This window comes from Oncorhynchus clarkii, chromosome 33 (assembly GCF_045791955.1).
Source record: "Oncorhynchus clarkii lewisi isolate Uvic-CL-2024 chromosome 33, UVic_Ocla_1.0, whole genome shotgun sequence".
Classification (NCBI taxonomy): domain Eukaryota; kingdom Metazoa; phylum Chordata; class Actinopteri; order Salmoniformes; family Salmonidae; genus Oncorhynchus; species Oncorhynchus clarkii.
Genome location: NC_092179.1, coordinates 36207384 through 36234883, shown reverse-complemented (window position 1 = coordinate 36234883; position 27500 = coordinate 36207384). Strand labels below are relative to the sequence as shown.

The 27500-nt window shown below is 45.5% G+C and overlaps 1 protein-coding gene across 1 annotated transcript in view; it reads right to left on the bottom strand.

The window, feature by feature from the left end:
- LOC139393161 (CCR4-NOT transcription complex subunit 4-like) overlaps nt 1-27500 on the bottom strand; it is a 53813-nt gene that overhangs the window by 5827 nt on the left and 20486 nt on the right. Inside the window, exons 4-11 of the mRNA XM_071141559.1 lie at nt 27168-27254; nt 26860-26961; nt 24652-24777; nt 24236-24357; nt 22133-22348; nt 19471-19546; nt 18165-18435; nt 16526-17077 (exon numbers count right to left, since the gene is read on the bottom strand). Coding sequence (XP_070997660.1) covers nt 16526-17077; nt 18165-18435; nt 19471-19546; nt 22133-22348; nt 24236-24357; nt 24652-24777; nt 26860-26961; nt 27168-27254 — 1552 coding nt within the window. The remainder of the gene's footprint in view (nt 1-16525; nt 17078-18164; nt 18436-19470; nt 19547-22132; nt 22349-24235; nt 24358-24651; nt 24778-26859; nt 26962-27167; nt 27255-27500) is intronic.

The following is a 27500-nucleotide window of genomic DNA, read 5'->3' as shown; positions in this document are numbered from 1 at the left end:
CTCTCACAGTCACAGTCTTTCACAGTCTCTCACATTCAGTCTCTCACAGTCTCTCACAATCTCTCACAGTCACAGTCTCTCACAGCCTCCCACAGTCTCCCACAGTCTCTCACATTCACAGTCTCTCACAGTCTCTCACATTCACAGTCTCTCACAGTCTCTCACATTCACAGTCTCTCAGTCTCACATAGTCACAGTCTCCCACAGCCTCTCACAGTCTCACACAGTCACAGTCTCCCACAGCCTCTCACAGCCTCTCACAGCCTCTCACAGCCTCTCACAGCCTCTCACAGCCTCTCACAGCCTCTCACAGCCTCTCACAGCCTCTCCACAATACATATTATGGATCCCAGCAATATACTGGGATTATGTGTCCGAATTCATTTAATCCCAGATTACATGTAGACTAATGGTTGTTTCTGACAAAACCCAAATCCTGGGCCTGCCAAGCATTTTTACCTTTATTTAACCAGGCAAGTCAGTTAAGAACAAATTCTTATTTTCAATGACGGCCTAGGAACAGTGGGTTAACTGCCTGTTCAGGGGCAGAACGACAGATTTGTACCTTGTCAGCTCGGGGGTTTGAACTTGCAACCTTCCGGTTACTAGTCCAACACCCTAACCACTAGGCTACCCTGCCGCCCCATGTTATGTTACAGCCTTATTCTAAAATGGATTAAATAAAACATTTTTCTCATCAATCTACAGACAATACCCAATAATGACATCACAATACCCAATAATGACATCACAATACCCCATAATGACATCACAATACCCCATAATGACATCACAATACCCCATAATGACAAAGCGAACAGGATTTATTCGGGAGGTGTTTGCAAATTAATAAAAATAAAATAAAAAATTATTTGCTTAAGGATTCAGACCCTTTGCTATGAGACTTGAAATTGAGTTCAGGTGCATCCTGTTTCCATTGATCATCCTTGAGATGTTTCTACAACTTGGAGTCCACCTGTGGTAAATTCAATTGACCGGCCAAACTGAGCAATCAGGGGAGAAGGGCCTTGGTCAGGGAGGTGACCAAGAACCCGATGGTCACTCTGACAGAGCTCCAGAGTTCCTCTGTGGAGATCGGAGAAACTTCCGGAAAGACAACCACCTCTGCAGCACTTCACCAATCAGGCATTTATGGTAGAGTGGCCAGACGGAAGCCACTCCTCAGTAAAAAGCACATAACTGCCCACATAGACTTGAACCAGAGAGCCAGACAGGCCATCTCAGGGAACCAGAGAGCCAGACAGGCCATCTCAGGGAACCAGAGAGCCAGACAGGCCATCCCAGGGAACCAGAGAGCCAGACAGGCCACTCAGGGAACCAGCGAACCAGACAGGCCATCTCAGGGAACCAGAGAACCAGACAGGCCATCTCAGGGAACCAGAGAGCCAGACAGGCCATCTCAGGGAACCAGAGAACCAGACAGGCCATCTCAGGGAACCAGAGAACCAGACAGGCCATCTCAGGGAACCAGAGAACCAGACAGGCCAGCTCAGGGAACCAGAGAACCAGACAGGCCATCTCAGGGAACACCTCAGAGCGAAACTAGGCAGACATCATCCCGGAGAAGAACGCCAAGAAGGTGTCATTGAACTCTCTGTCTGCAGCAAACACAACACAGAGGAGAGTGTGAGAACTGACCATTAGAAACATTCATCGAACTGAATCATAATGCTGTTGTAAGATGGGCTGGGGGCTTTGGGGAGTTGGGAGGGAGGGTAGTAATGTCTGCCAAAAAGCTCAGTGGCTCGCTGTGAACTATGACTTGATAGTCAGAGCACACGCAACATACAACACAACACACAACAACGAGAGGCTGTCAGTTTAAAAGCACCTGCTTTCAAAATGGAGACTGTTGGAGGGATGGAGGATGGGCTGTACAGTTGTCTGCAGTGCACAATATTCTAGCTTCATCTCAGTGCCTGGATCTGGTATACTCACCTCAGTGTCTGGATGTGGTATATTCATCTCAGTGTCTGGATGTGGTATATTCATCTCAGTATCTGGATGTGGTATATTCACCTCAGTGTCTGGATGTGGTATATTCATCTCAGTGTGGTATATTCATCTCAGTGTCTGGATGTGGTATATTCATCTCAGTGTGGTATATTCATCTCAGTGTCTGGATGTGGTATATTCATCTCAGTATCTGGATGTGGTATATTCATCTCAGTGTCTGGATGTGGTATATTCATCTCAGTGTCTGGATGTGGTATATTCACCTCAGTGTCTGAATGTGGTATATTCACCTCAGTGTCTGAATGTGGTATATTCACCTCAGTGTCTGAATGTGGTATACTCACCTTGGGGTCTGAATGTGGTATATTCATCTCAGTGTGGTATATTCATCTCAGTGTGGTATATTCATCTCAGTATCTGGATGTGGTATATTCATCTCAGTGTCTGGATGTGGTATATTCATCTCAGTGTCTGGATGTGGTATATTCATATCAGTGTCTGGATGTGGTATATTCATCTCAGTGTCTGGATGTGGTATATTCATATCAGTGTCTGGATGTGGTATATTCATCTCAGTATCTGGATGTGGTATATTCATCTCAGTGTCTGGATGTGGTATATTCATCTCAGTATCTGGATGTGGTATATTCATCTCAGTATCTGGATGTGGTATATTCATCTCAGTATCTGGATGTGGTAAATTCATCTCAGTGTCTGGATGTGGTAAATTCATCTCAGTGTGGTATTTTCACCTCAGTGTCTGGATGTGGTATATTCACCTCAGTATCTGGATGTGGTATATTCATCTCAGTGTGGTATATTCATCTCAGTGTCTGGATGTGGTATATTAATCTCAGTGTGGTATATTCATCTCAGTGTCTGGATGTGGTATATTAATCTCAGTGTGGTATATTCATTTCAGTGTCTGGATGTGGTATATTCACCTCAGAATCTGGATCTGGTATATTCATCTCAGTGTCTGGATGTGGTATATTCATCTCAGTGTCTGGATGTGGTATATTAATCTCAGTGTGGTATATTCATATCAGTATCTGGATGTGGTATATTCACCTCAGTATCTGGATGTGGTATATTAATCTCAGTGTGGTATATTCATCTCAGTGTGGTATATTCACCTCAGTATCTGGATGTGGTATATTAATCTCAGTGTGGTATATTCATTTCAGTGTCTGGATGTGGTATATTCACCTCAGAATCTGGATGTGGTATATTCATCTCAGTGTCTGGATGTGGTATATTCATCTCAGTGTCTGGATGTGGTATATTCATCTCAGTGTCTGGATGTGGTATATTCATCTCAGTGTCTGGATGTGGTATATTCATCTCAGTGTGGTATATTCATCTCAGTATCTGGATGTGGTATATTCACTTCAGTATCTGGATGTGGTATATTAATCTCAGTGTGGTATATTCATATCAGTGTCTGGATGTGGTATATTCATCTCAGTGTGGTATATTCATATCAGTGTCTGGATGTGGTATATTCATATCAGTATCTGGATGTGGTATATTCATCTCAGTGTCTGGATGTGGTATATTCATCTCAGTGTCTGGATGTGGTATATTCATCTCAGTATCTGTATGTGGTATATTCATCTCAGTGTCTGGATGTGGTATATTCATCTCAGTGTGGTATATTCATATCAGTATCTGGATGTGGTATATTCACCTCAGTATCTGGATGTGGTATATTCATCTCAGTGTCTGGATGTGGTATATTCATCTCAGTGTGGTATATTCATATCAGTATCTGGATGTGATATATTCACCTCAGTATCTGGATGTGGTATATTCATCTCAGTGTCTGGATGTGGTATATTCATCTCAGTGTCTGGATGTTGTATATTAATCTCAGTGTCTGGATGTGGTATATTCATCTCAGTGTGGTATATTCACCTCAGTGTGGTATATTCATCTCAGTGTCTGGATGTGGTATATTCATCTCAGTGTCTGGATGTGGTATATTCACCTCAGTGTGGTATATTAATCTCAGTGTCTGGATGTGGTATATTCATCTCAGTGTCTGGATGTGGTATATTCATCTCAGTGTATGGATGTGGTATATTCATCTCAGTGTCTGGATGTGGTATATTCATCTCAGTGTGGTATATTCATCTCAGTGTCTGGATGTGGTATATTCATCTCAGTGTGGTATATTCATCTCAGTGTCTGGATGTGGTATATTCATCTAAGTGTGGTATATTCATCTCAGTGTCTGGATGTGGTATATTCACCTCAGTGTCTGGATGTGGTATATTAATCTCAGTGTCTGGATGTGGTATATTCATCTCAGTGTGGTATATTAATCTCAGTGTCTGGATGTGGTACATTCATCTCAGTGTCTGGATGTGGTATATTCATCTCAGTGTCTGGATGTGATATATTCACCTCAGTGTGGTATATTCATCTCAGTGTCTGGATGTGGTATATTCATCTCAGTGTGGTATATTCATCTCAGTGTGGTATATTCATCTCAGTGTCTGGATGTGGTATATTCATCTCAGTATCTGGATGTGGTATATTCATCTCAGTGTCCGGATGTGGTATATTCATCTCAGTGTGGTATATTCATCTCAGTGTCTGGATGTGGTATATTCATCTCAGTATCTGGATGTGGTATATTCATCTCAGTGTCTGGATGTGGTATATTCATCTCAGTGTCTGGATGTGGTATATTCATCTCAGTGTGGTATATTAATCTCAGTGTCTGGATGTGGTATATTCATCTCAGTGTCTGGATGTGGTATATTCATCTCAGTGTGGTATATTCATCTCAGTGTCTGGATGTGGTATATTCATCTCAGTGTCTGGATGTGGTATATTCATCTCAGTATCTGGATGTGGTATATTCATCTCAGTGTCCGGATGTGGTATATTCATCTCAGTGTGGTATATTCATCTCAGTGTCTGGATGTGGTATATTCATCTCAGTATCTGGATGTGGTATATTCATCTCAGTGTCTGGATGTGGTATATTCATCTCAGTGTCTGGATGTGGTATATTCATCTCAGTGTGGTATATTAATCTCAGTGTCTGGATGTGGTATATTCATCTCAGTGTCTGGATGTGGTATATTCATCTCAGTGTGGTATATTCATCTCAGTGTCTGGATGTGGTATATTCATCTCAGTGTCTGGATGTGGTATATTCATCTCAGTGTGGTATATTCACCTCAGTGTGGTATATTCATCTCAGTGTCTGGATGTGGTATATTCATCTCAGTGTCTGGATGTGGTATATTCATCTCAGTGTGGTATATTCACCTCAGTGTGGTATATTCACCTCAGTGTGGTATATTCATCTCAGTGTCTGGATGTGGTATATTCATCTCAGTGTCTGGATGTGGTATATTCATCTCAGTGTGGTATATTCACCTCAGTGTGGTATATTCATCTCAGTGTCTGTATGTGGTATATTCATCTCAGTGTCTGGATGTGGTATATTCATCTCAGTGTGGTATATTCATCTCAGTGTCTGGATGTGGTATATTCATCTCAGTGTCTGGATGTGGTATATTCATCTCAGTGTGGTATATTCATCTCAGTGTCTGGATGTGGTATATTCATCTCAGTGTCTGGATGTGGTATATTCACCTCAGTGTGGTATATTCATCTCAGTGTCTGGATGTGGTATATTCATCTCAGTGTCTGGATGTGGTATATTCATCTCAGTGTCTGGATGTGGTATATTCATCTTAGTGTGGTATATTCATCTCAGTGTCTGGATGTGGTATATTCACCTCAGTATCTGGATGTGGTATATTCATCTCAGTATCTGGATGTGGTATATTCATCTCAGTGTGGTATATTCATCTCAGTGTCTGGATGTGGTATATTCATCTCAGTATCTGGATTTGGTATATTAATCTCAGTGTGGTATATTCATATCAGTATCTGGATGTGGTATATTCACCTCAGTATCTGGATGTGGTATATTCATCTCAGTGTCTGGATGTTGTATATTAATCTCAGTGTCTGGATGTGGTATATTCATCTCAGTGTGGTATATTCACCTCAGTGTCTGGATGTGGTATATTCACCTCAGTGTCTGAATGTGGTATATTCACCTCAGTGTCTGGATGTGGTATATTCATCTCAGTGTCTTGATGTGGTATATTCATCTCAGTGTCTGGATGTGGTATATTCATCTCAGTGTCTGGATGTGGTATATTCATCTCAGTGTCTGGATGTGGTATATTCATCTCAGTGTCTGGATGTGGTATATTCATCTCAGTGTCTGGATGTGGTATATTCATCTCAGTGTCTGGATGTGGTATATTCATCTCAGTGTGGTATATTCATCTCAGTGTCTGGATGTGGTATATTCATCTCAGTGTCTGGATGTGGTATATTCACCTCAGTGTGGTATATTCATCTCAGTGTCTGGATGTGGTATATTCATCTCAGTGTCTGGATGTGGTATATTCATCTCAGTGTCTGGATGTGGTATATTCATCTTAGTGTGGTATATTCATCTCAGTGTCTGGATGTGGTATATTCACCTCAGTATCTGGATGTGGTATATTCATCTCAGTATCTGGATGTGGTATATTCATCTCAGTGTGGTATATTCATCTCAGTGTCTGGATGTGGTATATTCATCTCAGTATCTGGATTTGGTATATTAATCTCAGTGTGGTATATTCATATCAGTATCTGGATGTGGTATATTCACCTCAGTATCTGGATGTGGTATATTCATCTCAGTGTCTGGATGTTGTATATTAATCTCAGTGTCTGGATGTGGTATATTCATCTCAGTGTGGTATATTCACCTCAGTGTCTGGATGTGGTATATTCACCTCAGTGTCTGAATGTGGTATATTCACCTCAGTGTCTGGATGTGGTATATTCATCTCAGTGTCTTGATGTGGTATATTCATCTCAGTGTCTGGATGTGGTATATTCATCTCAGTGTCTGGATGTGGTATATTCATCTCAGTGTCTGGATGTGGTATATTCATCTCAGTGTCTGGATGTGGTATATTCATCTCAGTGTCTGGATGTGGTATATTCATCTCAGTGTCTGGATGTGGTATATTCATCTCAGTGTCTGGATGTGGTATATTCATCTCAGTGTGGTATATTCATCTCAGTGTCTGGATGTGGTATATTCATCTCAGTGTGGTATACTCATCTCAGTGTCTGGATGTGGTATATTAATCTCAGTGTCTGGATGTGGTATATTCATCTCAGTGTGGTATATTAATCTCAGTGTCTGGATGTGGTACATTCATCTCAGTGTCTGGATGTGGTATATTCATCTCAGTGTCTGGATGTGGTATATTCACCTCAGTGTGGTATATTCATCTCAGTGTCTAGATGTGGTATATTCATCTCAGTGTGGTATATTCATCTCAGTGTGGTATATATATCTCAGTGTGGTATATTCACCTCAGTGTGGTATATTCATCTCAGTGTGGTATATATATCTCAGTGTGGTATATTCACCTCAGTGTGGTATATTCATCTCAGTGTCTAGATGTGGTATATTCACCTCAGTGTGGTATATTCATCTCAGTGTCTGGATGTGGTATATTCATCTCAGTGTGGTATATTCATCTCAGTGTGGTATATTCATCTCAGTGTGGTATATTCATCTCAGTGTCTGGATGTGGTATATTCATCTCAGTATCTGGATGTGGTATATTCATCTCAGTGTCTGGATGTGGTATATTCACCTCAGTGTCTGGATGTGGTATATTCATCTCAGTGTGGTATATTCATCTCAGTGTCTGGATGTGGTATATTCATCTCAGTGTGGTATATTCATCTCAGTGTCTGGATGTGGTATATTCATCTCAGTATCTGGATGTGGTATATTCATCTCAGTGTCTGGATGTGGTATATTCATCTCAGTGTCTGGATGTGGTATATTCACCTCAGTGTCTGAATGTGGTATATTCACCTCAGTGTCTGAATGTGGTATATTCACCTCAGTGTCTGAATGTGGTATACTCACCTCAGTGTCTGAATGTGGTATATTCATCTCAGTGTGGTATATTCATCTCAGTGTGGTATATTCATCTCAGTATCTGGATGTGGTATATTCATCTCAGTGTCTGGATGTGGTATATTCATCTCAGTGTCTGGATGTGGTATATTCATATCAGTGTCTGGATGTGGTATATTCATCTCAGTGTCTGGATGTGGTATATTCATATCAGTGTCTGGATGTGGTATATTCATCTCAGTATCTGGATGTGGTATATTCATCTCAGTGTCTGGATGTGGTATATTCATCTCAGTATCTGGATGTGGTATATTCATCTCAGTATCTGGATGTGGTATATTCATCTCAGTATCTGGATGTGGTAAATTCATCTCAGTGTCTGGATGTGGTAAATTCATCTCAGTGTGGTATTTTCACCTCAGTGTCTGGATGTGGTATATTCACCTCAGTATCTGGATGTGGTATATTCATCTCAGTGTGGTATATTCATCTCAGTGTCTGGATGTGGTATATTAATCTCAGTGTGGTATATTCATCTCAGTGTCTGGATGTGGTATATTAATCTCAGTGTGGTATATTCATTTCAGTGTCTGGATGTGGTATATTCACCTCAGAATCTGGATCTGGTATATTCATCTCAGTGTCTGGATGTGGTATATTCATCTCAGTGTCTGGATGTGGTATATTAATCTCAGTGTGGTATATTCATATCAGTATCTGGATGTGGTATATTCACCTCAGTATCTGGATGTGGTATATTAATCTCAGTGTGGTATATTCATCTCAGTGTGGTATATTCACCTCAGTATCTGGATGTGGTATATTAATCTCAGTGTGGTATATTCATTTCAGTGTCTGGATGTGGTATATTCACCTCAGAATCTGGATGTGGTATATTCATCTCAGTGTCTGGATGTGGTATATTCATCTCAGTGTCTGGATGTGGTATATTCATCTCAGTGTCTGGATGTGGTATATTCATCTCAGTGTCTGGATGTGGTATATTCATCTCAGTGTGGTATATTCATCTCAGTATCTGGATGTGGTATATTCACTTCAGTATCTGGATGTGGTATATTAATCTCAGTGTGGTATATTCATATCAGTGTCTGGATGTGGTATATTCATCTCAGTGTGGTATATTCATATCAGTGTCTGGATGTGGTATATTCATATCAGTATCTGGATGTGGTATATTCATCTCAGTGTCTGGATGTGGTATATTCATCTCAGTGTCTGGATGTGGTATATTCATCTCAGTATCTGTATGTGGTATATTCATCTCAGTGTCTGGATGTGGTATATTCATCTCAGTGTGGTATATTCATATCAGTATCTGGATGTGGTATATTCACCTCAGTATCTGGATGTGGTATATTCATCTCAGTGTCTGGATGTGGTATATTCATCTCAGTGTGGTATATTCATATCAGTATCTGGATGTGATATATTCACCTCAGTATCTGGATGTGGTATATTCATCTCAGTGTCTGGATGTGGTATATTCATCTCAGTGTCTGGATGTTGTATATTAATCTCAGTGTCTGGATGTGGTATATTCATCTCAGTGTGGTATATTCACCTCAGTGTGGTATATTCATCTCAGTGTCTGGATGTGGTATATTCATCTCAGTGTCTGGATGTGGTATATTCACCTCAGTGTGGTATATTAATCTCAGTGTCTGGATGTGGTATATTCATCTCAGTGTCTGGATGTGGTATATTCATCTCAGTGTATGGATGTGGTATATTCATCTCAGTGTCTGGATGTGGTATATTCATCTCAGTGTGGTATATTCATCTCAGTGTCTGGATGTGGTATATTCATCTCAGTGTGGTATATTCATCTCAGTGTCTGGATGTGGTATATTCATCTAAGTGTGGTATATTCATCTCAGTGTCTGGATGTGGTATATTCACCTCAGTGTCTGGATGTGGTATATTAATCTCAGTGTCTGGATGTGGTATATTCATCTCAGTGTGGTATATTAATCTCAGTGTCTGGATGTGGTACATTCATCTCAGTGTCTGGATGTGGTATATTCATCTCAGTGTCTGGATGTGATATATTCACCTCAGTGTGGTATATTCATCTCAGTGTCTGGATGTGGTATATTCATCTCAGTGTGGTATATTCATCTCAGTGTGGTATATTCATCTCAGTGTCTGGATGTGGTATATTCATCTCAGTATCTGGATGTGGTATATTCATCTCAGTGTCCGGATGTGGTATATTCATCTCAGTGTGGTATATTCATCTCAGTGTCTGGATGTGGTATATTCATCTCAGTATCTGGATGTGGTATATTCATCTCAGTGTCTGGATGTGGTATATTCATCTCAGTGTCTGGATGTGGTATATTCATCTCAGTGTGGTATATTAATCTCAGTGTCTGGATGTGGTATATTCATCTCAGTGTCTGGATGTGGTATATTCATCTCAGTGTGGTATATTCATCTCAGTGTCTGGATGTGGTATATTCATCTCAGTGTCTGGATGTGGTATATTCATCTCAGTATCTGGATGTGGTATATTCATCTCAGTGTCCGGATGTGGTATATTCATCTCAGTGTGGTATATTCATCTCAGTGTCTGGATGTGGTATATTCATCTCAGTATCTGGATGTGGTATATTCATCTCAGTGTCTGGATGTGGTATATTCATCTCAGTGTCTGGATGTGGTATATTCATCTCAGTGTGGTATATTAATCTCAGTGTCTGGATGTGGTATATTCATCTCAGTGTCTGGATGTGGTATATTCATCTCAGTGTGGTATATTCATCTCAGTGTCTGGATGTGGTATATTCATCTCAGTGTCTGGATGTGGTATATTCATCTCAGTGTGGTATATTCACCTCAGTGTGGTATATTCATCTCAGTGTCTGGATGTGGTATATTCATCTCAGTGTCTGGATGTGGTATATTCATCTCAGTGTGGTATATTCACCTCAGTGTGGTATATTCACCTCAGTGTGGTATATTCATCTCAGTGTCTGGATGTGGTATATTCATCTCAGTGTCTGGATGTGGTATATTCATCTCAGTGTGGTATATTCACCTCAGTGTGGTATATTCATCTCAGTGTCTGTATGTGGTATATTCATCTCAGTGTCTGGATGTGGTATATTCATCTCAGTGTGGTATATTCATCTCAGTGTCTGGATGTGGTATATTCATCTCAGTGTCTGGATGTGGTATATTCATCTCAGTGTGGTATATTCATCTCAGTGTCTGGATGTGGTATATTCATCTCAGTGTCTGGATGTGGTATATTCACCTCAGTGTGGTATATTCATCTCAGTGTCTGGATGTGGTATATTCATCTCAGTGTCTGGATGTGGTATATTCATCTCAGTGTCTGGATGTGGTATATTCATCTTAGTGTGGTATATTCATCTCAGTGTCTGGATGTGGTATATTCACCTCAGTATCTGGATGTGGTATATTCATCTCAGTATCTGGATGTGGTATATTCATCTCAGTGTGGTATATTCATCTCAGTGTCTGGATGTGGTATATTCATCTCAGTATCTGGATTTGGTATATTAATCTCAGTGTGGTATATTCATATCAGTATCTGGATGTGGTATATTCACCTCAGTATCTGGATGTGGTATATTCATCTCAGTGTGGTATATTCATCTCAGTGTCTGGATGTTGTATATTAATCTCAGTGTCTGGATGTGGTATATTCATCTCAGTGTGGTATATTCACCTCAGTGTCTGGATGTGGTATATTCACCTCAGTGTCTGAATGTGGTATATTCACCTCAGTGTCTGGATGTGGTATATTCATCTCAGTGTCTTGATGTGGTATATTCATCTCAGTGTCTGGATGTGGTATATTCATCTCAGTGTCTGGATGTGGTATATTCATCTCAGTGTCTGGATGTGGTATATTCATCTCAGTGTCTGGATGTGGTATATTCATCTCAGTGTCTGGATGTGGTATATTCATCTCAGTGTCTGGATGTGGTATATTCATCTCAGTGTCTGGATGTGGTATATTCATCTCAGTGTGGTATATTCATCTCAGTGTCTGGATGTGGTATATTCATCTCAGTGTGGTATACTCATCTCAGTGTCTGGATGTGGTATATTAATCTCAGTGTCTGGATGTGGTATATTCATCTCAGTGTGGTATATTAATCTCAGTGTCTGGATGTGGTACATTCATCTCAGTGTCTGGATGTGGTATATTCATCTCAGTGTCTGGATGTGGTATATTCACCTCAGTGTGGTATATTCATCTCAGTGTCTAGATGTGGTATATTCATCTCAGTGTGGTATATTCATCTCAGTGTGGTATATATATCTCAGTGTGGTATATTCACCTCAGTGTGGTATATTCATCTCAGTGTGGTATATATATCTCAGTGTGGTATATTCACCTCAGTGTGGTATATTCATCTCAGTGTCTAGATGTGGTATATTCACCTCAGTGTGGTATATTCATCTCAGTGTCTGGATGTGGTATATTCATCTCAGTGTGGTATATTCATCTCAGTGTGGTATATTCATCTCAGTGTGGTATATTCATCTCAGTGTCTGGATGTGGTATATTCATCTCAGTATCTGGATGTGGTATATTCATCTCAGTGTCTGGATGTGGTATATTCATCTCAGTGTCTGGATGTGGTATATTCATCTCAGTGTCTGGATGTGGTATATTCATCTCAGTGTCTGGATGTGGTATATTCATCTCAGTGTGGTATATTAATCTCAGTGTCTGGATGTGGTATATTCATCTCAGTGTCTGGATGTGGTATATTCATCTCAGTGTGGTATATTCACCTCAGTATCTGTATGTGGTATATTCATCTCAGTATCTGGATGTGGTATATTCATCTCAGTGTGGTATATTCACCTCAGTGTGGTGCGGAGGAGAGCCGAGGAGGGGAGGAGCTGCGGAGGTAAACGGAAAAGCGAAGAGGAGCCCGACACTTACTTGTCAGCCTCACAGGATGAATGACCCAGAACCAGGGCTGACCCCAAACGGCCTGGTCACAAGTTGTTCTACACTATATAGGGGGGGGGGGGGTGTTGAACTGGCCAATGACAGTTGACATTGTTTATTCTGGGCAGCCCATCCAGAGAGCAGAGGTGTGTCAGCAACAGCCAAACAAAGAGCTGACGGACGAATGAGGAGCGAGAGTGGAGGTGGCTCTGATAAACTTGTTTGTTTCTGTTCTTCACACAGGAAGAGGTCGTTCAGGTCAGAGGCCATGGTCTGATTCCTATACTGGTCAGACAGATCTGACTCGTCCTGGGGAGGATTACGTTGTCGGTCAGTCAGAGAGAAAGATGGATTGTAAAATGTTTTGCAGTCAATGTAGGAGCTCAACTACCTAACCATAGGCATTTAGATTCTTTGATCAATTTGCTATATTATTATTATAATTATATAATTATTATTACACATTATTTCAAAGCTATGTAGCCAAACAGTGATACAAAATCTGTACATATGACCCTGGAATTAACATCCTGTGACATCTTCTATACTGTTGGCTGACTGGGTGAGTCTGTTCTGTTCTGATGGTCATTCCAGCCACGACACTACACTAGGGTAATCATGTGCTGCCACCCAGTGGTTCTCTCGCTCATGTATTACCTATTACTTACCCACAATGCAATGCAATTCAATGACCTCATGGGATTGTTTGTGGACAAAAAAACACACAAAAAAAGAGAGCTGCAGGGTTGGGTTTTTCCCAGTCATAACTACCACTGGCAGCATTCCATGTCTCCATTATAATAAACACGGACAGCTTTTCCCAGTCATAACTACCACTGGCAGCATTCCATGTCTCCATTATAATAAACACGGACAGCTTTTCCCAGTCATAACTACCACTGGCAGCATTCCATGTCTCCATTATAAACACGGACAGCTTTTCCCAGTCATAACTACCACTGGCAGAGTTCCATGTCTCCATTATAATAAACACGGACAGCTGTTCCCAGTCATAACTACCACTGGCAGCATTCCATGTCTCCATTATAATAAACACGGACAGCTTTTCCCAGTCATAACTACCACTGGCAGCATTCCATGTCTCCATTATAATAAACACGGACAGCTGTTCCCAGTCATAACTACCACTGGCAGCATTCCATGTCTTCATTATAAACACGGACAGCTGTTCCCAGTCATAACTACCACTGGCAGCATTCCATGTCTCCATTATAAACACGGACAGCTGTTCCCATGTCTCCATTATAAACACGGACAGCTGTTCCCAGTCATAACTACCGCTGGCAGCATTCCATGTCTTCATTATAAACACGGACAGCTTTTCCCAGTCATAACTACCGCTGGCAGCATTCCATGTCTTCATTATAAACACGGACAGCTTTTCCCAGTCATAACTACCACTGGCAGCATTCCATGTCTCCATTTTAAACACGGACAGCTTTTCCCAGTCATAACTACCACTGGCAGCATTCCATGTCTCCATTTTAAACACGGACAGCTTTTCCTAGTCATAACTATATAACTATATTCCATACATTATCCCCAAGTCCTTCTCACTGACTATATTTCATACATTATCCCCAAGTCCTCTCCACTTAGTCTGTACTGGGAGTCTGGGCTGTATCATGTTATCTGTACTGGGAGTCTGGGCTGTATCGTGTTATCTCTCCACTTAGTCTGTACTGGGAGTCTGGGCTGTATCGTGTTATCTCTCCACTTAGTCTGTACTGGGAGTCTGGGCTGTATCGTGTTATCTCTCCACTTAGTCTGTACTGGGAGTCTGGGCTGTATCGTGTTATCTCTCCACTTAGTCTGTACTGGGAGTCTGGGCTGTATCGTGTTATCTCTCCACTTAGTCTGTACTGGGAGTCTGGACTGTATCATGTTATCTCTCCACTTAGTCTGTACTGGGAGTCTGGACTGTATCGTGTTATCTCTCCACTTAGTCTGGACTGTATCGTGTTATCTGTACTGGGAGTCTGGACTGTATCGTGTTATCTCTCCACTTAGTCTGTACTGGGAGTCTGGACTGTATCATGTTATCGCTCCACTTAGTCTGTACTGGGAGTCTGGGCTGTATCGTGTTATCTCTCCACTTAGTCTGTACTGGGAGTCTGGACTGTATCATGTTATGGGAGATGGGAGAACCTTTCCGAAGCACTCCACCAATCAGGTCTTTATGGGAGTGGCCAGACGCCAGCCACTCTTCAGTAAAAGGCACATGACAGCCCGCTCGGAGTTTCCCCAAAAGGCACCTAAAGAGTCTCAGACCATGAGAAGCAAGATTCTCTGGTCTGATAAAACCAAGATTGAACTCTTTGGCCTGAATGTTAAAGGAAACCTGGCACCATCCCTATGGTGAAGCATGGTGGTGGCAGCATCATGCTGTGGGGACGTTTTTCAGCGGCAGGGACTGGGAGACTAGTCAGGAATGAGGCAAAGATGAACTGAGCAAAGTACGGAGAGATCCTTGAAAATCTGCTCCAGAGCGCTCAGGACCTCAGACTGGGGTGGAGGTTCACCTTCCAACAGGACAACGACCCTAAGCACACAGCCAAGACAATGCAGGAGTAGCTTCGGGTCAAGTCTCTGAATGTCCTTGATTGGCCCAGCCGGAGCCCAGACTTGAACCCGATCAAACATCTCTGGAGAGACCTGAAAATAGCTGTGCAGCAACGCTTCCCATCCAACCTGACAGAGCTTGAGAGGATCTGCAGAGAAGAATGGGAGAAACTTCCCAAATACAGGTGTGTCAAGCTTGTAGCGTCGAACCCAAGAAGACTTGAGGATGTAATCGCTGCCAAAGGAGTAAAGGGTCTGAATACTTATGTAAATGTGAGGTTTTTAAAAAAAAGAAATTAGCAAACATTTCTAAAATCCCGTTTTTGCTTTGTCATTATGGGGCATTGTGATGTCATTATGGGGCATTGTGATGTCATTACCAGGTATTGTGATGTCATTACGGGGTATTGTGATGTCATTACGGGGTATTGTGATGGCATTACGAGGTATTGTGATGTCATTATTGGGTATTGTGATGTCATTATGGGGCATTGTGATGTCATTATGGGGTATTGTGATGTCATTATGGGGTATTGTGATGTCATTACGGGGTATTGTGATGTCATTATGGGGTATTGTGATGTCATTATGGGGCATTGTGATGTCATTATGGGGCATTGTGATGTCATTGTGGGGCATTGTGATGTCATTACCGGGGCATTGTGATGTCATTACGGGGTATTGTGATGTCATTACGGGGTATTGTGATGTCATTATGGGGTATTGTGATGTCATTATGGGGCATTGTGATGTCATTATGGGGCATTGTGATGTCATTACGGGGTATTGTGATGTCATTACGGGGTATTGTGATGTCATTACGGGGTATTGTGATGTCATTACGGGGTATTGTGATGTCATTACGAGGTATTGTGATGTCATTATTGGGTATTGTGGTTGATTGATGAGTAAAAAACATTAATTTAATCCATTGTAGAATAAGGCTGTAACGTAACAAAATGTGGACAAAAACGACAAGGGGTCTGAATACTTTCTGAACGCTCTGTATACATTATTATGGTATGTATTACCTGTCGTGGCGATGCCTCCCCGCCCTGCACTGGGCAGCATCAGGTCCAGGAAGCTGCTGTGTTGTGACACCGTACGGTTGCCGCCGAAGTGCGTCGTGAAGTTATTTCGGTTCGGGGCAGACGTCATCCAGGGGTGGCGGCTGGTCTGTGATGAAGACGAGGACGATGATGATGAAGGCGGCTGTCCGGGGAAGCTGAAGGAGTTATAGACAGCCTGTTGTGGAGGGTGGTGTTGATGCATCTGGGAGAAGCAGTGATTACTAGAGAGACCGGAGATGGGCCCAGAGAAGAAGTGGTTACGGGGTATCAGCTCTCCAGGGGGACCAGGAGCAGCTACGGAGGAGAGGAGTGAGTGGTGGTGGTGGGGGGGGGAGGGACCTGGGGAGATGGAGAGGGACGGGAGGCTGAGCTCCTTCTCTATCAGGTCCTCCAGGGCTTTACGGGTGATGTCGAAAGGATCGAATCCCAAGTCATCTTCTGACGTCTGTTGTTTGGATGAGCCGAAGCCGAAGGCTGCCTGCCAGTCTGTTGAGGACGATACTGGGATGGAATCTGGAGGAGGAGATAGAGGAAGAAAGAGAAAGATATCAGTGATGTCAAATTTGACAGAAAAAGCTTTTAAAATGCCTATAATTAATACACAAACAAACTAGGCCGCCTCCGACAGCGGCCAGGCCGCCTCGACAGCAGCCAGGCCGCCTAACCAGTGACCAGGCCGCCTCGACAGTAGCCAGGCCGCCTCGACAGTAGCCAGGCCGCCTCGACAGTAGCCAGGCCGCCTCGACAGTAGCCAGGCCGCCTCGACAGTAGCCAGGCCGCCTCGACAGTAGCCAGGCCGCCTCGACAGTAGCCAGGCCGCCTCGACAGTAGCCAGGCCGCCTCGACAGTAGCCAGGCCGCCTCGACAGTAGCCAGGCCGCCTCGACAGTAGCCAGGCCGCCTCGACAGTGGCCAGGCCGCCTCGACAGTGGCCAGGCCGCCTCGACAGTGGCCAGGCCGCCTCGACAGTGGCCAGGCCGCCTCGACAGTGGCCAGGCCGCCTCGACAGTGACCAGGCCGCCTCGACAGTGACCAGGCCGCCTCGACAGTAGCCAGGCCGCCTCGACAGTAGCCAGGCCGCCTCGACAGTAGCCAGGCCGCCTCGACAGTAGCCAGGCCGCCTCGACAGTAGCCAGGCCGCCTCGACAGTGACCAGGCCGCCTCGACAGTAGCCAGTGAGCCAGGCCGCCTCGACAGTAGCCAGGCCGCCTCGACAGTAGCCAGGCCGCCTCGACAGTAGCCAGGCCGCCTCGACAGTAGCCAGGCCGCCTCGACAGTAGCCAGGCCGCCTCGACAGTAGCCAGGCCGCCTCGACAGTAGCCAGGCCGCCTCGACAGTAGCCAGGCCGCCTCGACAGTAGCCAGGCCGCCTCGACAGTAGCCAGGCCGCCTCGACAGTAGCCAGGCCGCCTCGACAGTAGCCAGGCCGCCTCGACAGTAGCCAGGCCGCCTCGACAGTAGCCAGGCCGCCTCGACACTGGACAAACCCCCAGTAAATCAATTAGATGACATGATCAAAAAGAGTATGGATCTCCCATTTGTAACGTACACAGATAAAAAAAGATATATATACTTGTCGTTTATATTGAGTTCCCACTGTACCTGAAGTGAAGAGGCTGTGTGGTTGGGGTGCAGTGGGCCAGGTGTCGTGGTTGTTATGTGTGGAGGTGCTGGTGAACCCACGGAGGCTGCTGGGGACGGGGTTAGGATGGCGATAGTTACTGTTGTCTGAGAACAGAGACTGGGACTCGGCGGCAGCCCCCTGAAAGGGAGACCGAGTAGTCACACTGATGGGAACCACCTGGCTGTCTTTGGAGAAACCAGGAGGGCCGGAGAGGACAGGAGGGGGCGACGGAGAGTCACTGTCTGGGAGCTGGAGGAGGGGAGGGAGGGAGGGAGGGAGGGAGGGAGGGAGGGAGGGAGGGAGGGAGGGAGGGAGGGAGGGAGGGAGGGAGGGAGGGAGGGAGGGAGGGAGGGAGGGAGGGAGGGAGGGAGGGAGGGAGGGAGGGAGGGAGGGAGGGAGAGAGATATGAGGGAGGAGAGAGAGAGATATGAGGGAGGAGAGAGAGATATGAGGGAGGAGAGAGAGATATGAGGGAGGAGAGAGAGATATGAGGGAGGAGAGAGATATGAGGGAGGAGAGAGAGATACGAGGGAGGAGAGAGAGATATGAGGGAGGAGAGAGAGATATGAGGGAGGAGAGAGAGATATGAGGGAGGAGAGAGAGATATGAGGGAGGAGAGAGAGATATGAGGGGGGAGAGAGAGGGAGGGAGGAGAGAGGGAGGAGAGAGGGAGGAGAGAGGGAGGGAGGAGAGAGGTAGGGAGGAGAGAGGTAGGGAGGAGAGGGGAGGGAGGAGAGGGGGGGAGAGGGGGGGAGGAGAGGGGGGGAGGAGAGGGGGGGAGGAGAGGGGGAGGGAGGAGAGGGGGAGGGAGGAGAGGGGGAGGGAGGAGAGGGGGAGGGAGGAGAGGGGGAGGGAGGAGAGGGAGAGGGAGGAGAGAGTGAGGAGAGGGAGGGAGGAGAGGGGGGAGGGGGGAGGGAGGAGAGGGAGAGGGAGGAGAGAGGGAGGGAGGAGAGAGGAAGGGAGGAGAGAGGGAGGGAGGAGAGAGTGAGGAGAGGGAGGGAGGAGAGGGGGGAGGGGGGGGGGGAGGAGAGGGGGAGGGAGGACAGAGAAGGGAGAAGAAGCGAGAGCAATAATATTAGAATGAATAAACCATTAGTCAGCAACACTGATTAGTTGTTGTTTTATTATGAAGAATAATACTGACCAATGTGTAACAGCTTTTCAATCAAGATGTCTAGGAAGCAACAGAAAGCTGCAGATTCCCATCTACCAAGTCCAAGGTCGAATAAAGACCATCTTGGCATTACATTTCCCCTGAAAACTCTCCCATGTTCTCCATCTTACCAGGTTGTGACGTTCTGACGAGTCCCCATGTTGTGTGTCCCTGCTCCTGGTGACGTCTGGCAGAGCGTCCCTGGGGCTGAAAGATACAGCAGCCCTGTTAGAACAACCATGGTGTGGAGAGGATGACCAGAGATGGAATTACACTACCAACAGGATGTGGACACCTGCTCGTCCAACATATCATTCCATCACCATGAGCATTAATATGGAGTTGATCCCCTCTTTGCTGCTATAACAGCCTCCACTCTTCTGGGAAGGCTTTCCACTAGATGTTGGAACATTGCTGCTATAACAGCCTCCACTCTTCTGGGAAGGCTTTCCACTAGATGTTGGAACATTGCTGCTATAACAGCCTCCACTCTTCTGGGAAGGCTTTCCACTAGATGTTGGAACATTGCTGCTATCACAGCCTCCACTCTTCTGGGAAGGCTTTCCACTAGATGTTGGAACATTGCTGCTATAACAGCCTCCACTCTTCTGGGAAGGCTTTCCACTAGATGTTGGAACATTGCTGCTATTACAGCCTCCACTCTTCTGGGAAGGCTTTCCACTAGATGTTGGGACATTGCTGCTATAACAGCCTCCACTCTTCTGGGAAGGCTTTCCACTAGATGTTGGAACATTGCTGCTATAACAGCCTCCACTCTTCTGGGAAGGCTTTCCACTAGATGTTGGAACATTGCTGCTATAACAGCCTCCACTCTTCTGGGAAGGCTTTCCACTAGATGTTGGAACATTGCTGCTATAACAGCCACCACTCTTCTGGGAAGGCTTTCCACTAGATGTTGGGACATTGCTGCTATAACAGCCTCCACTCTTCTGGGAAGGCTTTCCACTAGATGTTGGAACATTGCTGATATAACAGCCTCCACTCTTCTGGGAAGGCTTTCCACTAGATGTTGGAACATTGCTGCTATAACAGCCTCCACTCTTCTGAGAAGGCTTTCCACTAGATGTTGGAACATTGCTGCTATAACAGCCTCCACTCTTCTGGGAAGGCTTTCCACTAGATGTTGGAACATTGCTGCTATAACAGCCTCCACTCTTCTGGGAAGGCTTTCAGCTAGATGTTGGAACATTGCTGCTATAACAGCCTCCACTCTTCTGGGAAGGCCAGTAGACGAGAGATAACAGCAATGCCAGTAGACGAGAGATAACAGCAACACCAGTAGATGAGAGATAACAGCAACACCAGTAGATGAGAGATAACAGCCACGCCAGTAGATGAGAGATAACAGCCACGCCAGTAGATGAGAGATAACAGCAACACCCGTAGACGAGAGATAACAGCAACACCAGTAGATGAGAGATAACAGCAACACCAGTAGACGAGAGATAACAGCAACACCAGTAGACGAGAGATAACAGCAACACCAGTAGATGAGAGATAACAGCAACACCAGTAGACGAGAGATAACAGCAACACCAGTAGATGAGAGATAACAGCAACACCAGTAGATGAAAGATAACAGCAACACCAGTAGACGAGAGATAACAGCAACACCAGTAGATGAGAGATAACAGCAACACCAGTAGACGAGAGATAACCGCAACACCAGTAGATGAGAGATAACAGCAACACCAGTAGATGAAAGACAACAGCAACACCAGTAGATGAGAGATAACAGCAACACCAGTAGATGAGAGATAACAGCAACACCAGTAGATGAGAGATAACAGCAACACCAGTAGATGAGAGATAACAGCAACACCAGTAGATGAGAGATAACAGCAACACCAGTAGACGAGAGATAACAGCAACACCAGTAGACGAGAGATAACAGCAACACCAGTAGACGAGAGATAACAGCAACACCAGTAGATGAGAGATAACAGCAACACCAGTAGATGAGAGATAACAGCAACACCAGTAGATGAGAGATAACAGCAACACCAGTAGATGAGAGATAACAGCAACACCAGTAGACGAGAGATAACAGCAACACCAGTAGACGAGAGATAACAGCAACACCAGTAGACGAGAGATAACAGCAACACCAGTAGATGAGAGATAACAGCAACACCAGTAGATGAGAGATAACAGCAACACCAGTAGACGAGAGATAACAGCAACACCAGTAGATGAGAGATAACCAGTAGAGAGATAACAGCCACGCCAGTAGATGAGAGATAACAGCAACACCAGTAGATGAGAGATAACAGCAACACCAGTAGATGAGAGATAACAGCAACACCAGTAGATGAAAGATAACAGCAACACCAGTAGATGAGAGATAACAGCAACACCAGTAGACGAGAGATAACAGCAACACCAGTAGATGAGAGAGAACAGCCACGCCAGTAGATGAGAGATAACAGCCACGCCAGTAGATGAGAGATAACAGCAACACCAGTAGATGAGAGATAACAGCAACACCAGTAGATGAAAGATAACAGCAACACCAGTAGATGAGAGATAACCAGTAGAGATAACCAGTAAAATTCTACTTCTCATGTTAGTCATTGTTCTTTGTGTGAAAACATTTCAATGGGTCCTTTAGATAAGAAGCTGTGTGTAAAATGGGGTTGGGGAGTTAATGTCAGCGGATGGTTGTTAAAGACTGATACACACAAACGGAGCGATGGAGCGTCGTAGACCAGCGCCGTGGCAACATTAGAGGTACTCGGACGTGCTCGAGTGAAGTGTGTACCGCCCTTTTACCTTGGGGGGTCACGGCTTGAGGAGAAAGGCGAGAGGCCGGTCACAGAGCCCGGGCCAACGTCACGTTCTGGTCCGTCCGGTGTCACGTGTTCAGAGTCCAAGCCGCCGCCGTTCGACGGCGGGCTCTTACTGTGCTCCGATAGACCATTGGTCGTCTTCCCCGTGGGTTGTAACGCTGGCCACGCCTCTTGTCCGTGACTGTTGTTACTGTTGGATCTGTAGAGAAGAGGAGAGAGCGGGCAGGGGAAGGGGGTGGAAGAGAGCGAAGGGAGGGGAAGAGAGCGAAGGGAGGGGAAGAGAGCGAAGGGAGGGGAAGAGAGCGAAGGGAGGGGAAGAGAGCGAAGGGAGGGGAAGAGAGCGAAGGGAGGGGAAGAGAGCGAAGGGAGGGGAAGAGAGCGAAGGGAGGGGAAGAGAGCGAAGGGGGGGAAGAGAGCGAAGGGAGGGGAAGAGAGCGAAGGGGGGGAAGAGAGCGAAGGGAGGGGAAGAGAGCGAAGGGAGGGGAAGAGAGCGAAGGGGGGGAAGAGAGCGAAGGGAGGGGAAGAGAGCGAAGGGGGGTGGAAGAGAGCGAAGGGAGGGGAAGGGAGCGGGGGGGAGCGGGGGAGGGGAAGAGAGCGAAGGGGGGGAAGAGAAGGGAGACGAATGTAACACGAGTCAATCTCAGCTCTTCAAAAGACATCAGTCAAGCGTCAGGTATCAAAATGGATCCCAGGATAGTGTTTACCTCTAAAGAGCTTAGCCTACCTCTGTAAAGAGCAGAGTTTAGAGCTCTTAGCCTACCTCTGTAAAGGTTTAGAGCTCTTAGCCTACCTCTGTAAAGGTTTAGAGCTCTTAGTCTACCTCTGTAAAGAGCAGAGTTTAGAGCTCTTAGCCTACCTCTGTAAAGAGCAAGGTTTAGAGCTCTTAGCCTACCTCTGTAAAGAGCAGGGTTTAGAGCTCTTAGCCTACCTCTGTAAAGAGCAGGGTTTAGAGCTCTTAGCCTACCTCTGTAAAGGTTTAGAGCTCTTACCCTACCTCTGTAAAGGTTTAGAGCTCTTAGCCTACCTCTGTAAAGGTTTAGAGCTCTTAGCCTACCTCTGTAAAGGTTTAGAGCTCTTAGCCTACCTCTGTAAAGGTTTAGAGCTCTTAGCCTACCTCTGTAAAGGTTTAGAGCTCTTAGCCTACCTCTGTAAAGGTTTAGAGCTCTTAGCCTACCTCTGCAAAGAGCAGGGTTTAGAGCTCTTAGCCTACCTCTGTAAAGAGCAGGGTTTAGAGCTCTTAGCCTACCTCTGTAAAGGTTTAGAGCTCTTAGCATACCTCTGTAAAGAGCAGGGTTTCGAGCTCTTAGCCTACCTCTGTAAAGATCAGGGTTTCGAGCTCTTAGCCTACCTCTGTAAAGGTTTAGAGCTCTTAGCCTACCTCTGTAAAGAGCAGGGTTTAGAGCTCTTAGCCTACCTCTGTAAAGGTTTAGAGCTCTTAGCCTACCTCTGTAAAGAGCAGGGTTTAGAGCTCTTAGCCTACCTCTGTAAACAGCAGGGTTTAGAGCTCTTAGCCTACCTCTGCAAAGAGCAGGGTTTAGAGCTCTTAGCCTACCTCTGTAAAGAGCAGGGTTTAGAGCTCTTAGCCTACCTCTGTAAAGAGCAGGGTTTAGAGCTCTTAGCCTACCTCTGTAAAGAGCAGGGTTTAGAGCTCTTAGCCAACCACTGTAAAGGTTTAGAGCTCTTAGCCTACCTCTGTAAAGGTTTAGAGCTCTTAGCCTACCTCTGTAAAGGTTTAGAGCTCTTAGCCTACCTCTGTAAAGGTTTAGAGCTCTTAGCCTACCTCTGTAAAGAGCAGGGTTTAGAGCTCTTAGCCTACCCCTGTAAAGAGCAGGGTTTAGAGCTCTTAGCCTACCCCTGTAAAGAGCAGGGTTTAGAGCTCTTAGCCTACCTCTGTAAAGGTTTAGAGCTCTTAGCATACCTCTGTAAAGAGCAGGGTTTAGAGCTCTTAGCCTACCTCTGTAAAGGTTTAGAGCTCTTAGCATACCTCTGTAAAGAGCAGGGTTTAGAGCTCTTAGCCTACCTCTGTAAACAGCTGGGTTTAGAGCTCTTAGCCTACCTCTGTAAAGGTTTAGAGCTCTTAGCCTACCTCTGCAAACAGCTGGGTTTAGAGCTCTTGGTCGTCTCCCCTCCTGAGGTCTGGGTGGTAAAGCTGGGGTTCTGGTACAGATCCTGTAACAGCCTCTGTTCATACTCCTGATGCTTCCCTGCCTGACAGAGCGACACAGAGCGACACAGAGGATCCCGTTAGAAAGATAAAACACCCGCTGTGAAGTCGACACCACTACAATCCTGGGACTCCCATTTCAATTCTCCTCAGTTCATCGCATCCCATCTATTATTCGTCTCCTTCTCAAGCATGAATTGGAGGAGAAGGTCCCAGGTCCCTCAAACCATTCCCACAAATGTGTTTTGAGAAGGAGGTAGGAGATAGCAGGGTGAGGATCGGAGGAAAGATTGTATTGAGAAAGAGCCTTTCCTAAGTATTGAAATTGGTCCTCTTACCTGCATCTCCTCTTTGGTGAAGCTGGCCGCGTCGTCCCCCAGCTCGTGTAGATACATGCAGTCGGGTTTGGGACACCCCATGCTCTTCAGAAAGTAGCTGCAGTATTTCGTCGTCCCTAAAGAAGCCTGCGGAACACAACGACAGCTCGTTAGCTGCAGTATTTCATCGTCCCTAAAGAAGCCAGTAGAACACAACGACAGTTCGTTAGCTGCAGTTTGTGTTAGCTGCAGTACTTCGTCGTCCCTAAAGAAGCCTGTAGAACACAACGACAGTTCGTTAGCAGCAGTATTTCGTCGTCCCTAAAGAAGCCTGTAGAACACAACGGCAGTTCGTTAGCAGCAGTATTTCGTCGTCCCTAAAGAAGCCCGTGGAACACAACGACAGTTCGTTAGCTGCAGTATTTCATCGTCCCTAAAGAAGCCCGTGGAACGCAACGACAGTTCGTTAGCTGCAGTATTTCATCGTCCCTAAAGAAGCCAGTAGAACACAACAACAGTTCGTTAGCAGCAGTTTTTCGTCGTCCCTAAAGAAGCCCGTGGAACACAACGACAGCTCGTTAGCTGCAGTATTTCATCGTCCCTAAAGAAGCCAGTAGAACACAACGACAGTTCGTTAGCTGCAGTTTGTCGTCCCTAAAGAAGCCTGTAGAACACAACGACAGTTCGTTAGCTGCAGTACTTCGTCGTCCCTAAAGAAGCCTGTAGAACACAACGACAGTTCGTTAGCTGCAGTACTTCGTCGTCCCTAAAGAAGCCTGTAGAACACAACGGCAGTTCGTTAGCAGCAGTATTTCGTCGTCCCTAAAGAAGCCCGTGGAACACAACGACAGCTCGTTATCTGCAGTATTTCATCGTCCCTAAAGAAGCCAGTAGAACACAACGACAGTTCGTTAGCTGCAGTATTTCATCGTCCCTAAAGAAGCCTGTAGAACACAACGACAGTTCGTTAGGTCAAACTATGCACGAGATATCCACATGTACTACACGCTTGGCAATAATTCCCCAAGACAGGGATCTTGATTGAACGAGTAGAAAAGGGAAACGCCTTCATTTAGTCAAGAAAATTCAAGTTAAACCCCTTTTAAAACCGAGATGACAAGTCGCTAACGCCTCAGGATAAACCTCTCCTCTTACCTGCTTTGGCATTCAATCACGGACATTCTATTGTTGTTGTCTGACATCAAACTTGTCATTATGAAAAAGTATAAACACAAATGGCGCGACGACGTCTCTCCAGTCTGGCCCAACCCGTCTGGGCGACATCTCGCCAGTCTGGCCCAATCCGTCTGGGTGAGACGTCTCGGGCCAGTCTGGCCCACGCCTCGCCAGTCTGGCCCAACCCGTCTGGGCGACGCCTCGCCAGTCTGGCCCAACCCGTCTGGGCGACGTCTCGCCAGTCTGGCCCAACCCGTCTGGGCGAGACGTCTCGGGCCAGTCTGGCCCAACCCGTCTGGGCAACGCCTCGCAAGTCTGGCCCAACCCGTCTGGGCGACGCCTCGCCAGTCTGGCCCAACCCGTCTGGGCGACGCCTCGCCAGTCTGGCCCAACCCGTCTGGGCGACGTCTCGCCAGTCTGGCCCAACCCGTCTGGGCGACTTCTCGCCAGTCTGGCCCAACCCGTCTGGGCGAGACGTCTCGGGCCAGTCTGGCCCAACCCGTCTGGGCAACGCCTCGCCAGTCTGGCCCAACCCGTCTGGGCGACGTCTCGCCAGTCTGGCCCAACCCGTCTGGGCGCGACATCTTGCCAGTCTGGCCCAACCAACAATGCTACACGCTCTTTTTTCGCACCCAAATAGAAATCGGTTTAAAAATGACAATGTTTTTGGTTATCTTGTTAGCTAGCCATCCAGCTGGCTAACCAGCTCATATAATTACCAGAACACTTTTTATTCACCATGACAACGTTACCAACAACAGGGTCAAAGTTGAACGGCTCTTCCTCCTTGCCGGCTAAGCAGTGGCTATATTAAAAAGGTGAATGCCGACAAGAAAGAGGTAAAAATAAAAATGGGGCTGTTTGAAAAGAAGATTTTAAAAACATCACACAATTGTTATTACAGCCAACATACAATACATCCTGTGTGAAAGGTGTAGAAATTGACATCAGAGAAGCGGACATTTCAAACGTCGATCTAATACAGATATGCTTATTGTTTTGTCCTGTGCCCAGACTAGATGTACATAGCGTGGTATATTTCCCCAAACTTACCTTCAGTGTTCTGCCGTCTACTACTAGGTTGTTGACACACTGTATTGCTCTGAGGGCGTCTTCTGAGCGGATGTAAGTGACATAGGCACTGGCACTGGGACCCTTAGGGGGACAAGACCAAGACAATCAATGGATCAATCAATCTATGTACTTTATGTATTTCCCTTGTACTGGTGTTATGGCTGTATATTGTGTTAGTAATACATTTCTAATGCACTCCATCAACCAACCAAACGCCACCCATTTAAACTATAACATTACTGTCAATCATCCTCGCCCACAGGAAGTTCCCGCCCCCCACCTCATACCTGTGAGCCGGCGTATGAGGTGCTGTTGTTGATGACTACTTTATGGACCTTCCCAAACTTCACAAAATACTCGGGTCTCTTTAGAATCTGGGACGGACAGAGAAAACAGAGGGGCTGTTGGGAAATGTAGTTTAGTCTACACATCAAAACATATAACTGTTATAATCAGGTTACAACAGGCAATTACGCTCCAAAGCTGTTACAATAAGACAGTCAGAACGAGAAAATAATTTTCATGATTTCTGATCCGTTTGGTTGGTGGTTTCTGATCCGCAGTAAGGAGGTTTCTGATCCGTAGTGAGGAGGTTTCTGATCCGTAGTGAGGAGGTTTCT